Raw genomic sequence first — 18,544 nt, 5'->3', positions numbered from 1 at the left:
AAACGAAATCTTCAAGAAAACTACTCAGGCTAGTTCACTCCCAGCGAAGTGCCGTGGCCTTAGTTTAAATGAACCAAAAGGATACCACACAGAAGAGAAAGAATTGGCTAGAGAAACTGACTGAATCTTGCAAACAAGAAGAGCGTCTAAGAAAAGATTAGCGCCGATTAATATTAGCGGGATCGATAAGCACCAGAAAGTGAAAAGCTTCCTATTGGCAGCCATGATAAAATAGTACTCAATAATTGCTCTAAACAAAAATGTTTGGAAAGTACATACTCTAAACGCAGATAACTACAAAGCCCTCCCGAGAAGCTGAACATGGAAAAAATCCAATGGTCCACTTAGGAAGACAAAAACAATCGGCCTCTCAAAATTATGGCTAGGGATTCCACCCAACGTGCCAAAAAGACAACATTGTAGAAGACCTAAAGGAAAAGAGTTTTAAGATTCTAGACGCTGTGAATATATTGAAAAAAGAAAAAAATCAATGAAAAGTTAGAATCAATACCCACCTACAAAAAAAATTAACATCACCAAGCGCGATCCAAACATTAACAAACGTTACAACATCACCGATTACCAAATATCACCGTATTACCTAATATCATCACATTACCAAATATTTCTGCATTACTATATTACAGTGTCCGCAAACTTGACAAATAAATAAGCAATATGTGCTGGCAGTGTTTCTAGCATACACCCCAAACTAAAGAAGGGAACAAGTTGTTCCTGAAATATCGATATATGCGGCGTAAAAATTACTTTTAGCGACGTAGACGATGTTAAGTTTTTATTTCTTGACAAATGCAATTCTTTCCTTTTAAACACCCTAACAAGAGAGAGAGCGGAAAAAAGAACAGGGGAAAATAGCTAAGACATGATCGGAAGCTAGAGTAGGATGATGGAAACTTCTAAACCTGAAGGTGGTAAGGAGCAGTGGAACCTTGAGACATATCTCTGGTGATTTTCATTACAAAAACGAGCAATAAAGATCCTTTTTAACCTTAATTTTTTAGGACTAAATTTCCAAAATTTGTGCTAAAAATAGAAAGTCCTAGAAAACATTATATTAGGACTAACTTTTTGACAGTTTTTCACTTACATTCAGAACAACATGATTAACGAGCAGGACAATCAATCGAAACCGCTCTGTATCAGTTGACATCAACAACATATCATATGCAGAGATAAGAATGCCTGTATACCATGTTGTAGGTACTAATTCTATTGGGGTGTGCAAGGTTGTACAAGGTGGTCCAATGGCGCTGGATACTGATACGGCTATTGATAGACGCATTGAAATGCCACTGATGATATAGTCCTAATTTTCACGCCGAAAAAATTTGAAAGGACCCTATATGACAGATTTTAACTGGAATTGAGAATTACTAGTGATTGCTACTGGAAGCCGGGACTGGCCATCAATCCAGCCAAAATCGCCATAGTGCTATTCACTAGAAAGCGTATTATAGTAGCCAAATCTCTTGCGGATCATCAAAATACATGACCCCAAAATTGAACAAGAAACAAAGGTGGAATATTTTGGAACCACGCTAGACAAAAAGATACTCTGAAAGACTTACATCATAAATATAAGTATGTAAGAAAGATACAAGAGGTTTATTGATTTGCAAGTCCATAACAGGAAAGCAATGGAAGGGACACTGAAAGTACTAAGTTGGATATACACTGCAATAGTACTGTCAATGATTGCTTATGGGACAGTAAACTGGCACAAAGGTCAAGACGTTACATTTGTTCCAAAGATTGGCCCAACGGCATCCCTGGAGTCTCTGGAGAGAAAAGGTCCAGATGGCGAGCGGAAAGCCGTTTAAATCAGAGGAACTGACACAAAGGTCAAGAAGTTGCATAAACCCCAAAGACTGGTCCAATGGCATTCTTTCTATAGGGCATCCCAAATTACTAATACCGAGATATAGTATTGTATTAAAGTTTTATTTTGATAAGAAATTTGGATGACGCTGGTGTGACAAGACGAACTGGGAGAGCGTAACAGTGACCTACTGATTGAACCAACAACTGACTAACTGATATACCGATGGATTTCTCATTACTGAGAGAAAACAGATCATTCAAGGAAAAAGACATTCAGATTCAACACGACTGCTATGTAGAGGAATGCCTTGTTAAATATCAGTACCCTTGGCTCATACAATAGGTTCCAGATGCACTGCGTCCCAGGCCATATTGGGCTAAAAGGCGATGGAGCAGCAAATGAACTACCCAGAAAAAGAGCAAAAATGCAGTTCTACGGATCAGAACCCTTCAGTGGAATCGGAAAATGGTTCGTGAGAATAACACTCAGGAGGAGAAGAGAAATGTTAAGGGTACTATACTGAGTTAACTTATGGGGAATAGAACAATCTAGGGTACTTATGGGAAAATATGAAAATACCTAAATATAGCATTAATACCTACCTAGAAAAGCCTTAAGAGCTTAGTGGGAATACTCTCAGGTCACCTTAAACTAAACTAGTACCTGGCGATATTTGAGGATGTTAACATATCTACAGATTCTGCTAGAAGAGCAATGAAACCTCCTTACATACTCTTGGGCAATTCCTGATGAGCGCCAACCAAGCGCAAGGCTAACACATAAATCTTTCGGATGACTTCTTCCTGCCTAAGCTTCTTTCCGATGGCTGCAATCACTTTTTCGACTTCGGTCCATATCCCCATTGCTTTCACCATAAGTTCCATTATATCTTCGGGTGTAAAGTGCTCCCCGGTTGTATGATAGCTTCTAATGTAACCCTTTGGGCTTCGAATCGTGTTCTGCGCCCTCTGCAATATTTGGGCAATGTGGCGAATCATCACGCCCAAATCGATACAGATATGCTCGATAGCCTCCGTGTCCGCTCAACAATTGAGTTAGGTCGAAACCAACTTCGTCGTGGGGTCGCTCGATCCATTTCCGGATATCCCATATGATTTTGTGAGTTGAGCGGCCTTTTTCTACTCGTCTCACTTCTCTTGCCATTCCACGGCAGTTTCAGTTCGCACGAGCTGTCACCGATGGGCAGGAGATTCTCCGGTGAAGTACGATTGATCGTAAAGTCGTTGTATTTCTTTCGCCAGGATTTCAACCGGGACCATTCCTGCTATCACGCAAGCTGCTTCATTGGACATTGTTCTGAAAGCGCAACATGTTCGGAGTACACTTATGTGATACGCCGCTCCAATCTTTCCCTTATTTGCTATATTTTTCAGTGCATCTGCCCGTACTGGGGCCGCATACAGTACCACCTTCGAAATAAGGAGTCGACAGCTCGCCCTTGGGCCACCTATATTTGGTAGTCTTTTCGCAACCAGCGCTCTGATGTTATATGCCTTGGTTACTGCACCCTCCACATGCAATTTGAAATTTAACCTCTGGTCAATCATTACACCTAAGTACTTAAGTGCAGGCTTGGAATGAAATGTTTGCGTTCCAACTCTGACCTTCTCCAAGCGGAGAAAGTGCACTTCCATGAGCTGTAGACCAGTATTCTCTAACCAGAATTTAATCTCATAGACTGCTTCATTTGCATAAAGCTCGACTTTTTCGAGAAGGCGTGCAACAACCGTCACGTCAACATCGGCTGCGAAACCAATGGAGGACACGCCAGTAGGAAGGTCTAGGGTCAGTATCCCGTTATACATAATAATCCACAAGAGTGGCCCTAGGATAGACCCTTGTGGAACTCCGCATGTCATTTGGTATGATTTCATTCCTTCATCTGATTCGCAGGACAGAATCCTATCGATTAGGAAGTCGGCAATGATACGCACCAGGTACTTCGCCACGCCTAAGTTGATAAGGGACTCAAGTACCTTACTCCATCTAGCGGAATTGAAGGCATTCTTCACATGAAGTGTAATCACTGACAAAATTTGCCCTCGTCAAGTGCGGTCTTAGCTGTGTTAGCTACTAGGACAAGTGCATCCGTTGTAACCTCCCCTTTCGAATACCGAACTGATTTTCGGAGAGACCTCTATCCTTTTCGGCAGTTCGAATTAATCTGTTATAGATTACTCGTTCGAATAGTTTAGCAGAATTATGTAGAAGGCATATCGGCCTGTAGGACGAAGCTTCACCCAAATGTTTGTTTGGCTTGGGGACTAGTATTAATTTTTGCTTCTTCCATTCTGTAGGAAATGCTCCTTATTTAAAGCATGTGGTGAATGCCTCGGCAAACATATTTGGAGCTATTTTGACTGCTGCGTTGAGAATTGTTTCGGGAACGCTATCCAAGCCAGGTGCTTTATTTCCAAAAATTTTATCCGCAGCTTCGAGGACCTCCTTTTCATTTACCATGGAAACTTCGGCGGTGTTTATCTCGACAGTGGGAAGGTTAGCGATACTCACATTCTGTTGGAAAAGATCCGTTACTATTTCATTAAGCAGAGTAGGGCAAGAAATCGGTGGGGAGCGTTTGCCTTCAACTTTTGATAGTATGGTTTTATAGGCGCCACCCCAGGGGTTCGTGTCAGCTTCATTACATAGTCGCTTAAAGTGTTCGCTTTTACTTTTTATGATGGCCACATGTAATTTCTTCCGAGCGTTTTTATATTTTTCATGTAATTGCTCGTATCCAGATCGGTTTCTATTTCACTGACTTCCTGGCTTTGAGGTAGGCCTTGCGGCATTCTCCGATTTCATAATTCCACCAAAAGTTCGGAACTCGCTTCTGGGATACAATATACCTTGGCATGGATGCGTCACATGCTCGTCGCAATTTTTCGCCAATCTGAAAAGCTCTATTTTCTGCGCTTCCTTCAAGCGCTATATTTGCTGCAGAACTTCTTCGAAAATCTCTTCGTCAAACTTATTAGCTGTCCACCTTTCAGTTATCGTCCAAGACCATTTCATTCGTTTACCATGCCTGATTTAAAAAATGAGGGCCTGGTGGTCGCTATGTGTATATTCGTCACTGACAGCAGTACAAAAAAATCCGTCTGTCTGTCTGTTTTTTTTTGAGAAGGTGGAAATCTGCAAAAGACACTGGCCTTTGCACGCCAGCGTGTGGGATTCTTATTCACTAAGACTACCGCCGACTCTCCCCAAGCCCCGTGGAACCACCGTACGGTATTACATCACGGGGCGGAGTCAGCTCATTTTAGCTTGGTCCCCTTTCATCTCTACGCGGCGTACGTAACCGCGCTTTTCTAGTCTCCTCTGCCTTTCGAAGTTTGCTCTGGATAGATACGACCATGGAGTTGATCGGATCCCAGTCTTCCTGACATGCTAACATTCTTCGCACCAGATTCTCTGGTACGAGCACCTCGCCTAGAGCCTCCTCTAGGTTCTTCCTTTCCTCCACAAACCTTGGACAGTGGAAGAATACATGCTCTGGGTCTTCTGGGACTCCATCGCAGTTTGGATAGTCGGGTGAGGTATCCAATTTAAACCTGAAGAGGTACTGGCGATATCCTCCATGCCCCGTGAGAAACTGAGTAAAATTATAATTAATCTCTCCACCCACTTCTTGATGGCAGGGATGAGCCTGTGTGTCCACCGACCCTTTCCCGAGCGTTCCCAACGCTCTTGCCATCTATTTAGCGATCTCTCCCTTTCGGCGTTCTTCGTCTGCGATAAAGGAGAGATAGACTTCGCACTATATATATTCGTCAACTCATCTGCCAGGATATTAATGGGCATTATTCCAGAGACGACGAATGCTGCATCATCTGAGACAGTCCTGAATGGCGAGCACACCCTTAGGGCTATTCTTCTGTAGACTGAACTCAGTTTGTTAGCGTTAGATGTAACTTGCAATGCCTTTCCCCAAACTGGAGCTGCATAGAGCAGGATCGAACTCACTACCCTAGCTATAAGCAACCTGGAAGCATGCCGTGGCCCTCCCACGTTCGGCATCATTTTTGCCAGGGCCACACTCGCAGTGGATGCTTTGTCGTAAACATACTGCACTTGTTGCTTACAGCTAAGTTTCCCGTCTATCATCACTCCCAAGTATTTAATGGCAGGCTTAGAAGTGATGATATGATTCCCAATTTGAATACGGGCAAAATTTCTTTTACGGCACTTGGTGATGAGGACCGCTTCCGTTTTTTTCCTCCGCAAGTGTCAGACCAGAACTCTCTAGCCAACCCTTAATAGAACTGATCGCTTCGCATGAGTATAACTCAGTATCTTCGAGGTGCTTTGTGACCACAACCAGCGCTATATCGTCGGCGTAGCCCACCACCGTGGCTTCCTCTGGAAGAGGAAGATTAAGTACATCGTTGTACATGATGTTCCACAGCAGCGGGCCCAGTACGGAGCCCTGTGGGACACCCGCAGAGATAACGTACTCCTGGAGTCCGTCATCAGTGTCATACCAAAGCCTCCGTTCTTGTAAATAGCTGTTGACATAGCTGCAAAATAAGCGGGAATACCAATCTTCGCCAGAGATTCCCGTATTAGGTTCAAATTGGCCGAATGGAATGCATTTCTCACACCCAGGGTCATTACTATGCAAAATTTACTAGTACTGCCCTTTCTGTGGATTGCATCTTCGGCCAAGCCAGTAACAATTTTGACGGCATCAATGGTTGATCTGGCTTTACGGAACCCATACTGCCGATCCGAGAGACCTCCCTGGCTCTCAACAACCGGGAGTAATCTATTATAGGTTACTCGCTCTAGCATTTTGACCACAGTGTCCAAAAGACAAATAGGTCTATAGGAGGTTGGTTCACCTGGAGGTTTGCCAGTCTTAGGCAGTAGCATAAACTTCTGTCGTTTCCATGATGCAGGAAGTATACCCTACGAAAATGCACGCTTCGAACAACTCAGCGAACATGTCCGGTCTGGATTTCACGGCAAGCTTAAGGGCCCTATTTGGAATACCATCCAGACCCGGAGCTTTGTTATCTCCTATCCTAGCGCAGATTCCAGCAGCTCGTCACTGGTGACTGGTGGTATTGCCGTCATATTCAGAGGTCGCAGGAAGCTGTCTATGCCCTCCTCTTGCTGGGGGAATAACCCCCGGATAATTTTTAGCAATAGTGAAGGGCACGTGAACTGCGGAGATGATTGTGGCGCAGCAGGATTCGTGGCATTCTCAATTTCAGAGGAATTACTTTCTTCTGTCTCCAGCCTTGACCAAGGACACGCGCGTGTTTGAGATGAGCCCGTTTCAGAAATTTACATTGCTTTTGAGTGCAGTCAAATAAGAAATTATGTTTAGTTATTTTTAAGTGATGAAAGGTTGCTTGACTAATAAAAAAAGTGTTTCTTCTGTTTTGAGCAGTTTCTGAAGTTTTTCATGTTCATTGTTCCACACCAGCCAATGCAGCGGGTATTGCCTCTCGATTTCCGCAACGGACAATGTCATTTTCGATTTGCTGACTATTTCATTCGATTTCTCTGGAAAATAATGCTTTTCTAAATTGGTGACCACGGAACACGCAACAACAGGGCGAGAAAGCAACCATCGCCGCCGCAACTATCACCCCCGCAGACGCCGCAGACATCGTTGCCGTAGCCACTTTCGCTGCAGCAGCCACTATCGCCGTTACAGTCGTCTCCACCATCGCGGTTTTGCGGGCTTCCTTATAGGCGCGCTCTTTTTGCCCTTGGTCGATTCTGCCTACCGCTCTCTGAGCCGTTCTTTTGGCTCGGTGACAGGCTGATCGAAGGCTGGCCAGTTCAGTATTCCAACAGTAGTTTGGTCTTCTACTGGGGAATGAGGACCTCCTAGGCATGGACGCGTTACATTCTTTGGCGATGCATTGGGCCAAATGGGCAGCTCTTTCCGTAAAGGCGCCTGCTTTATTAGATTGGTCTAACCACGCTTCTATGAAGGTCTGCTCATCCACAGCTTTAGTAGACCAGCCTAACATCTTTCTCGGTTTCAGGCATGATGATCTTCTGGCCGGTGACTCCACCCATAGCCAAAAGAAGATTGCCTGGTGATCGCTGTGGGTGTAGTTATTGCTGACGTACCAGGACATATCACGTGCCAGTGCAGGGCTGACAAAAGTTAGATCTACGATTGAGTCAGACCGCTTCTCTGAAAGGTGTTTACATATCTGAACGCAGCGCCACGTCGCCTAACAATTTACGACCCTCTCAGCAGGCGCTACTACCTCGTGGATATTGGTGCGGAAGTTTTGGTTCTGCACGTACCCCAACACCATAAACTATTTCCACAATCTCTGAAACTAGCAGCGGCAAATTCCTCCCGTGTCAACACCTACGGGTATAGGCAAGTGGACGTGAGTCTTGGCTTGCGTAAGATATTTTCGTGGCATTTCATCCTGGCGGATGTCAGCTTTCCCATACTAGGCGCAGACTTTTTGTGTCACTATGCATTGCTGGTGGACTTGCAAAACAAGTCTCTTGTAGATTTCACGACCAACCTTAATTCGTCGGGATAAATGGTATCACCTGAGCAATAATCTTTCCGTTCTTTTAGAAGACATTACCGACTCTCTTGTTCGGGCACTTCTCCAAAAGTTCAGCCAGATTACTACCGAGTGTAGTTTCTCAAAACCAGTGAAAGACAATGTGCAGCACCACATTAACACTACTGGTTCCCCGATCTTCTCGAAGGTGCGTCCTGTACCATCCCAGAAACTGGCTATTGCGCGGAAAGAGTTTGAACAACTTGTTCAACAGGGTATCTGCAGGCCCTCAAACAGCTGTTGGTCTTCCCCACTTCATATGGTCCCTAAGTCAAACGGCGAATGGCGCCCATGTGGAGATTACAGAAGGCTAACTGCGCAGAAGATATCCAATTGCACTCATCCACGACTTTGCGCATCACCTCGCGAATTGCCGTATCTTTTCGACCTTGGACTTAATCAAGGCTTATCATCAAATCCCTGTAGTTCCAGAAGTCATTCCAAAGACGGCAATATGCACACCCTTTGGACTCTTCGAGTTCACCCGGATGACTTTCGGATTGTGCAATGCGGCGCAAACCTTTCAAAGGTTCATCCACTCGGTCCTGCGAAACCTCGACTTCTGTTTCGTATATTTGGATGATGTTTTAGTCGCTTCTTCCTCAGAGTCTGAGCACTTAGCCCATCTCGAGTGCATTTTTCAACGTCTCCTTGAGGTCGGGTTAGTCCTAAACGTTGAGAAGTGCAAATTCCTTCAACAACAGGTGAGATTCCTCGGCCACTCCATTTCCCCTGAAGGAATACAGCTCGACTCAGATAAGGTGCAAGCGATTACAAGCTTCCCGCGTCCGAAAACTGTAAAGGATTTGCGGAGGTTCTTGGGCATGCTAAACTTCTATCGTCGTTTCTTGCCCAAGGCCGCCCAACACCGGTCCGTTTTGACTGTCTACTTGTCTGGTCCGAAGACTTAGGACACACGAGAGATCGTGTGAAGAGGCTGTCTGCGCGTTCAATAAATCCCGACATCCTCTGCAAGATGCACCTCTAGCCGTTTTTGTTGATGCCTCTGACAACGCAGTAGGTGCTGCTCTTCACCAAAAGGTGAATCAGGTCTGGCAGCCGTTGAGTTTCTTTTCTCGGCAGTTGAACCCCGCTCAACGGAACTACAGTACCTACGATCGTGAACTGCTCGCCGCGGTCTTGATCATCAAATATTTTCGCTTCTCCCTTGGAGTGTGTGTTCACGGACCATAACCCTGACGCATATGCTTTGAAACAAAAGCCCGACAAAGCGTCCCCTCGTCAGCTTCGACATCTGAGCTTTATAAGACACTTTACGTCAGACATTCAGCACGTGTCCGGCAAGGACAACAATAATAATTAATGAAGTAAAGTAAACTAATACAAAATGTCCTTCGTTGACCAGAATGATATCCAACTGTACGAAAGCGTCTAATAGACTGCGGCCCCTTTGCATTTGTCTCTCTGCTACCCCACTCACGGGCCCAAGCATTGAAGTCACCAGCAATCACCCTTGGACTACGACTCCTTGCGTCGAGAAGAAGACTGTCAAGCATTTCCTCGAATTCGGGCAGTGTCAGGCTTGGTGGGGCGTAACAGTTGTACACATATACCCCGGTTATCCCGTCCCCCCTTTCCTTCGCACAAAATGCATTTGGCATCTGTCTGTCTGTTTGTCACACGCACTTTTCTCAGAAACGGCTATACAGATTGGCACGAAATTTAGGAGTAATGCATTCTTTCCACAAGATTCCACTTAGATTCCATTTTCCTTTTAGTGGTTAAAGGACTTCCTTAATTATTTAGTTTGATAACTTCGCATAGCGTCACGCTGCACTTAGAGCGCCCATGATATATACTTATATCTTCACATAAACATACATACGTTCATTAGTGTACTATTTACACTTCGATATCATCCCCTGTCAGCGTAACGTACAGTAAAACAATTAAATTTCCATGAATGGCGAGGATATTTCATTCATAATTCTCCATCAAAGGACCCAGTGTCGCTACCATCAGACAACACGTAATACGAATCCCACGAAAGAAGATACTACAATCTCGTTTGTATCCCTCATATTTTTTCCAGATTCTTCATCACGATTTTATGAATGAAATATGGAAATCTGGAGGAACATGTTTTCCTGCGAACTCATTAAGCTCTTGGCTTGGTGTAATCTTGGAATTCACTACGCAGGTTAATAGCAAGTTGTTTCGTGCTTCGCGATTCTTATGATTCTTGTGATTTCCATCCACTTGAGGGTGAATGGGGCTAAAGCTTCCCCGTATTTTGTTTTTTTCGGGGTAGTCACGAATTGTTTCAAGTTGAACAATAAGGAGTGCGACAAGTGCCCAGACTCCTGCTTGAAAGCTATGTGTGTGAGTTCGTTTGTAATATAGGAGCTGGTGCCTGCCATCCATGAACCACGAACTATTGTGAAGGATCCGCTCGGAAGGACAGGGACTACTTGAAGCTACGGGGAAGGGAAGAGATTTTCGAGATTTCCACAGTTGCAACAGAAACGGAGGCAAAAGGAGCTTGTGCATGTTCAAAAGAGTGTTTTCCATTTAGTGGAACTTTTCACTAGTGGTTTTCTGCTAACACATGCATGGACTGTAGTGGTACTCTTCCGTAACTCTTTAAGATGTCATTGCCATTAGGTGGAGCATAGTGTGGATGATTTCGGTATTTTTGGAATGTAACTGCAGAATTCCTCCGATATAAATCCTACCTGGAAAGGGATGTTTTGTTACTAAGCGGATCATTCGCTTACCAGGTTTGACTATGTGTAATATTACATATCTCAAAGAGTTTTGTTAAAAGAGGAGAGGATGTATTTTCCTAAAGTCTTATGCGCTAGGTGCTTCTGAGGCCATGACGATGGTCTTTTTGGAAAATTAGGTTCAATTGTATAGTGTAGTCAATAAGAAGACCTTGGTCCTTGCATATTGTTTGATTTACTCGATACACTGCTCCTCATCATCCGCTCCTACTACAAAATAAGGTCGGAGGTGAGTACAACATCTTACCGCCTCTTGTTGTACCACAGATTGGTCGAACATTTCCCGCAATTCGCGCACGTGACTGTGCAGCGAGTCACAGACTAGTTCCGCTTTATTATTCGCAGCGACACAATCCCGGCCACCATCAGGGAATGTGTTCGACTTGAGGTCATCGCGGAAACTGAAGGCCAAGAGACGATGGGGGCGGAGGCGGCGGAGGCGGCGTCATCAATAACACCACGCCGCACTGCAGGTAACAGTTTCAGTACTCACCGAAGCACTCTTCTCCACCGTCCAGCTGTCTGCGCTGAGGTTCGCTGCTGCAACTACAATCATTTGCGTATTGTGGTGCAGTTATGGCTGTCAGATTGCACGGTCAGAAGATTCGCTTTCGGGTTATTTGGTTTGAGTGACCGAAAAGATCCACCATGGAAAATTCATCTGGAACGTCGGTGGTACTCACTAAGGCAGGACATTGTTAGACTGATTCGGATAAGCACTGGCAATGCCAGGGGTAAGAAATAAAGTGCTGAGAGTTCATAGGAACTTAGCCATCCCTAGTGAGACACCCGTAGTTGAAATTTTGGACACAATAAAGCAAAAAATTCCTGTCATAAGCAGTCGGTTACAGCGGTGCGGCGAAAGTCATTTCAGACGTGACCAGAATGCAACTTACGCGAGCAACCAGCGAAGTTTTTCAGATCACTTAACGAATCCCAACAAAGCGTCCAGACAGTTTTCGGTGACTGAAGCAAAAGAATATTGGGAGGACTTTGGGGGTTATCCGCCCAGCATGCGGAGTGGATCAGCACCGAAGGCTCCGGCCATGCCAATACGCCTGGCATAAATTTTGCGGGTGTTATCGAAGAGGAAGTTCGACGAGCCATAAACAACCTGAAGAACTGGAGGGGCCCAAGTCTGGATCGGGAGCAGAATTTCTGGTATAAGAAATTTATCGGTATACACAGTCGGTTGGCACGGCGGTTAGCATAAATCACTCGGTAGTTATAGGACAAGCAGAGAAACATCTTTAGTTGCTATATCGATTAAGCCAACGTTTTCGATGGCTAATCGATGTCCTACATCTGTATCGCATTGATCCCAAGCTAATAAAGTTTTTGGCGACAGTGATGGCAGGATGGCATACTACCTTGTCAGTGCATTCATCTGAGGGTGCCAATACCTCAGAGCGTATCACTGTACGGAAAGGCAGCTTTCAGGGGAATTCGTTGAGTCTCCTCTTGTTCATGGCTACTAAATGATGCTTGAGAGTATGGTTTTGCAATCAAATAAGGCCTACGTGCTGAGTGCGAACTGATATTTAGCAATAAATAAAATTCGTATATTTAAAACACAAAAAATTAACTTTATTTAACTTTATCACAAGATGCGCGTACAGTACTTGATCACTTTCTGAATTTGGGCATTCCAACTGGATCTTTGCAATTCGTGTGAACGCCGCCGCGGTTGGAAACAGAAGAGACCGGCTTATTTCCATGCGGTCCTTACTGTCCCAACCAACGGCATTTTTCCACCGCTAATTCTCCACTCCCTTGGTGCGTTCCAAAATGAGTGAGTGGAGAGTTCCGCGCCATCTATCCGTCCGCATCCGCAACATTCGAAATAAATTTTGAATGCTGCAGATCCTGCCGCGCCACATCACTCCGCCTCCAGACGAAACCTAGGGGGTTTCGGCGACGGATCCCGGAATTTCGTTCCCCGTTAATCCACAAAGCGGACACGACGCTGCTTCAACTACGCGGTGGTCGGCCTGGACGAAGAATCCATTCTTATGGTGTCGGACGTAGTGAAGTCGGCATCATACACGCAGCTCAAGAGTGAGTTGATCAGGCGCCTGGCGGCAAGTGAGTCGGCAAAATTAGACCACTTGCTGGCGGGTTTAACGTTGGGTGATCGAACTCCCAGCCAATTGCTTCGCGAAATGAGGCAATTGGGTGGGAGCAAGATTGGCGACGACCTGATCAAGTCGCTCTGGCTGCGACGGCTTCCGGATTCTAGCTTGCGTTTCCGGTTCCTTGGAGGAACTGGCAGCGACGGCCGACCAGGTACAGGAGGTGTACGTTCGCCCAAACATAGCGGCCGTTCAACCACAGTCGGATGAGGTGAGCGACTTAAGGCGCGAGATAGCTGCTTTAACAGCCAGCGTGGCCGAGATGCGGGCCACGTTGGACGGTCAGTGTTCGAGTGCCAGATCGCGAGCTCGCTCACGGTCTGCCAAATGAAAAGGGCGTTCGGGTAGCAGGTCGTCAGGACAGCCTGCGGACAAAGGTATTTGCTGGTACCATTTGAGATTCGGAGATAAAGCGACAAGATGTACGCTACCTTGTAAATTCGCGCCTACCGCAAAAAACTAGGTCCGCGGGGGGTCTTGGCGACGGCCACCCAGAGCGCAGCGCCACGTCGCCTAACTATTTTCGGCCCCCTCAGCAGGCGCAACTACCTCGTCGAAACGGGTGCGGAGGTTTCGGTTCTTCCCGTACCCCGGCATCATCGACTATATCCATAACCCCTCATACTGGCGGCAGCAAATTCCTCCCGCATCAATACAAACGGGTACAGGCAAGTGGACGTGAGTCTTTGCTTGCGTAGGACGTTTTCGTGGCGTTTCATCCTGGCGAATGTCAGCTTCCCCATATTAGGCGCAGACTTCTTGTGTCACTATGGGTTGCTGGTGGACTTGCAAAATGAGTCCCTTATAGACCCCACAACCAACCTTAATTCGTCGGGCCAAATAGTATCTCACTCTGACAATAACCTTTCCGTTCTTTTGGAAGACATCACCGACTCTCGTGTTCGGACACTCCTCCAAAAGTTCAGCCAGATTACTACCGAGTGTAGTCTCTCGAAACCAGTGAAGCACAATGTGCAGCACCACATAAATACTACTGGTTCCCCGATTTTCTCGAAGGTGCGTCCTCTACCACCCCAGAAACTGGCTATCGCGCGGAAAGAATTTGAACAACTTGTTCAACAGGGTATCTGCAGGCCCTCAAACAGCTGTTGGTCTTCCCCTTTACATATGGTCCCTAAGCCAAATGGCAAATGGCGTCCCTGTGGGGATTACAGAAGGCTAAACGCACAGACTGTTCCTGACCGATATCCGATTCCACTCATCCACGACTTTGCGCATCACTTCGCGAATTGCCGCATCTTTTCGACCTTGGACTTAGCCAAGGCATACCACCAAAATGAGTGAGTGGAGAGTTCCGCGCCATCTATCCGTCCGCAGCCGCAACATTCGAAATAAATTTCGAATGCTGTAGATCCTGCCGCACCACAGATACACTTGATGGACTTAGATGACATCAAGCTGTATGCTGGTACTGACGACCACCTTAGAAGTCTGTTGCAAATAGTAGATATGTTCAGCGGTGATATTCGGAATTTGGATTAGATAAGTGTCGAATCCAAGCCATCCGCAAAGATCATCATGAGCGGCATGTGGGACATAGCATTGGTGACCTTCAAATCCAGACTATGACCGAGGCAGACTTCTTCAAATACCTTGAAATTCTGCAAGGAATCCATGTTCGAGTTGTTGATCTGAAGGATGCTCTGCTATCCGAATTCCTGCGACATGTAAAGCTGGTACTGACATCGCATCTTCCTTCACTGGCATATGCATTCGGTATATTGCCGTGAACGAAGACCTATCTGAATGACGTCCAGCGGCGGATACTTGCTACTATGTCCAAATTCCGAATGCATCGTCCAAACTCTGCTATGGAGCGGATGAACCTACCTCGTGACATCGGAGGTGGGGGCGTAGTTGATGTAGCGGTACAACATCATCGCCAAGTTGACTCGCTGCGCGCTTATTTTTATAACAAGGAGCAGGCGAGTCCTTTGAATGAGTCCTTTGTCTGTAAGGCAGACTGTGGACTGACTCCACTCAACTTGAATGATCGATTTTTCAATACTCTAAGTGGGGTGAAGTAAGATCAAGAGCGGATCGATGAATGGAAGTCGATGGCAATGCACGGTAAACACGTGAATTGTCTTTGGCAGCCATTTGTCGATTTGCATTTATCGAACAGATGGCTGTGTGCTGAGGAGCTCTTTGGTGGGACGGAGGAATTTATGTGTGCTATTCAGGACCGCGTGGTCGACAACCGAGCTTATAAAAAGCTCATAATGAAAGAGCGAAATTTGCCGTATCAAGCGGGTGGTTGTACTCTCCATAATATTATCAGCTACAGGTATTGTACCAAAATTCCGCATGGCTTCCCTTGATGTCCTGGGATTCTCATACAGTCTGGTTCAAACCATGCAGAAATATAACATTCTGCATACGTGCTCGGTGTTGCGGCAGGGATTCTCCGAATAACCTACCACTGGCCGCCACCACCAGCGCCCCTTTATAATTTAAGTAGGTAGGGTCGTCCGAGCCTAAATGCTTGGCACTTGGTGGTAGTATTAGGTAAAATCCAGCATCTGTCGAGATTGTGACAACTCGGAAAATAAAATAATTGCAAGGGAATTCGCACTACGACTTAAAAGAACTATTATCTCAGAAAATGTGTTGGGGTTTCATCACTTTCCTCACAGAATCTACAGACATTGTCCGCAGACATCCTTAGCTCCTCCAGGTGATAGTTTAGCCTGAAGTGACCAGCGACTATGAAACAAAGGCTCTTCTTGGCGGAATTGAAACAATCTTTCGAGAGCTTGGATTCGTATTCCTCCATAGGCAACCTGCATTGTTCCATTCCTAGTAAGTTCACCCAGCAAAGTCCCTTCAGCTGTTCCTCTAGATTTTTCAATATCGTAGTCATGAACCTATTTCCGACTCCACAGAATGGCTCTGGCTTTTATAGCGGCATCACTGCTCCTTTTCTGGCCAGTTCGTCCGCTGCCTCATTGCCTTCTAATCCAATGCAGCCTGGAACTCAGAGTATTCAGACCTTATTGAACGAGCCGAACATGTTCAGTCTGTTAAGGCATTCCGATACCAGTTTGTTATATACTTGGTTGGGCCTAACTGCCTTAATAGCCGCTTAGCTGCCGGTTAAAATAACAAGGTTGAAGAAGGTACATTCGGTGTATATTTCCGTCTAAAAGGTTAAAGAAGGTACATCCGGTGTATATTTCCGTCTAAAATATGCAGGAAAGTGGATTTTCTTTAGACCAATGACAACGGCGGCCGCTCCCTCTGCCGAATGAGATCCGTCAGAATACTAAGTAATCGGTTGGTGGTTTAAGCCGTGTGTAAATGTCGCGCTCTTCCAGTTTGCCCTGTTGCACCAACGTGTTTCAAACTTCTTATCGAAGTGAAACCTTGTTGTCATTTTATCGGTTGGTATTAGTAATTTGGGATGCCGCCTAGAAAGAATATCAATTTTCCTTTGATTTAGGTAACTGCCCGTCTAAGACATTCTGAAAATCGTTCTCTTTCCTTGCATCTGTATGTGCAGATGGAGAGGGGTCAATCCCAGAAGGACTTCTAGGGATGCCGGTCGCTAAGTCTTACTGCCTCACTGATACACACGTAAACCAGTCTTGGAAGTTTGCATAACTCGCTGGTTGTTGTGCTCAGTTCCGCTCTGTCTGTCCCCCATAGGCCCCATAGGCCTTACTATTGCAGTGTATTGCTTTAGTCTAGCTTAGGCTTAAACTATTGGCGGTTTAAACCTGGATATAGTTCACTTTTGCATGATTTTGCGATTATAAAAATCAACGTTTTCTATCTGTTACCACTTGCGGTAACGCTGCTCTCAGGGCAAAGATAAGGCAGCGCCTGATGAGTTGCCTTTGTTCCGGACGAAACAGCAAGTCTTTCTTTTATGATCCTTTTTATGCGTTTTCGGATAAATACCACTCTTGCCCATTTCCATTCTCTTGGTACATATCCATGGGAGATCGTAGGTCACCCTGGAGTAGCGTCATCTGTCCCGTGTAATTCAGCTCAAGACTTACTCTCACGAACCATTCGTAAGTCGAATGTGGATGTGGCGGTAATATGTGAACCTTGCCGAAATTACGTTAGTGCTAGGTGGGTGAAAGACTTATCGAGAAACGCGGTGATATGAGCATGTGGACGACCAGCCATTCAAGAAACAATGGCATCTCCGAGAACCGGTTTTGTAGGGCAAACGTCAACGGCGTCCAAACCTACATCTGAGGAGATACTATACGGCTTGTTGTTCGACAATAGAGACAACAGCCTCAAAGTCATTGCCAGCGATTTCAACGCGTGGGCCTGCTAAAATCAGGCCCACATGGTTCAGAAGCACATTTGAATCGTGCATGGTCATAGAAGTGTTTCCAGCTCAGTGGAAAAGGCAGAGCTCGGTTCTGCTACCGAAATCCCAAAAATCACCTGGCGTACCCTCTTCATATCGTCCTATCTGTCTTTTAGACACTATAGGAAAGATGTTGGAGAGGGTGATATACAACAGGTTGCTTCCGTTCGTCGAGCTAGCCGGTGGTCTATCGGAGCAGCAGTATGGTTTTCACAGACTGTGGTACACGATCAATGCCATTGCAATGGTGGTAGACCTGGCCCGGGAGACATCGGCTGCTGGTATGTGTTGTGCGGTAGTGACGTTGGATGTCAGGAATGCCTTTAACTCAGCCAACTGGGGTTGGATTAAGGGCACCCTGACTCAACTAGGTGTCTTACTTAACTCGGATAATAGAGAGTTACTTCTCGGAGAGACTTCTTTGGTACGAAACGAACGTTGGGCCGAAGGAATATGTTGTGACAGTAGGTGTTTCCCAAGGCTTCATATTGGGGTCCCTGCAGTGAAATCATGTATCACGGAGTGCTCGGCCTTTGCTTGCCAAAGGAGACAACGTTGATTGGTTTTACAGACGACCTGGTAGTGGTAATATTAGTTGCGAAACACCTTCAGGACGTGAAATTGTATACAAATGTGTGCAAGGTTTCAAATGGTGAAACTGGACCTGGCGGAAAATAAGATGGAGGCGGTCCTTATTACCAATCGCAGGAAAAACAACATTGTCAAAATCCGAGTTGGTAATCACGATTTCATTTTCAAATCGATCATGAAATACCTGGGGGTAATGATCGATGCCAAATTGAGCTTCATGGGGCACGTGGATTACGCTCGCGAAAAGGCAGGAAATGCTAGCTCATCTCTAGCAAGGATGATGTCCAATATTGGAGGGCTAAAAT

The 18,544-nt window shown here is 45.6% G+C and overlaps 1 protein-coding gene across 1 annotated transcript in view; it reads right to left on the bottom strand.

The window, feature by feature from the left end:
* Positions 1-444: 444 nt before the first annotated feature.
* Positions 445-18,544, bottom strand: part of LOC119648624 — a 31,905-nt gene continuing 13,805 nt past the window's right edge. Inside the window, exons 2-3 of the mRNA XM_038050394.1 lie at positions 1,109-1,287; positions 445-459 (exon numbers count right to left, since the gene is read on the bottom strand). Coding sequence (XP_037906322.1) covers positions 445-459; positions 1,109-1,287 — 194 coding nt within the window. The remainder of the gene's footprint in view (positions 460-1,108; positions 1,288-18,544) is intronic.

The sequence above is a fragment of the Hermetia illucens genome, chromosome 2 (assembly GCF_905115235.1).
Source record: "Hermetia illucens chromosome 2, iHerIll2.2.curated.20191125, whole genome shotgun sequence".
Classification (NCBI taxonomy): Eukaryota; Metazoa; Arthropoda; class Insecta; order Diptera; family Stratiomyidae; genus Hermetia; species Hermetia illucens.
The sequence above is the reverse complement of the archived record's forward strand: the minus strand, read 5'-3'. Positions and strand labels throughout refer to the sequence as shown.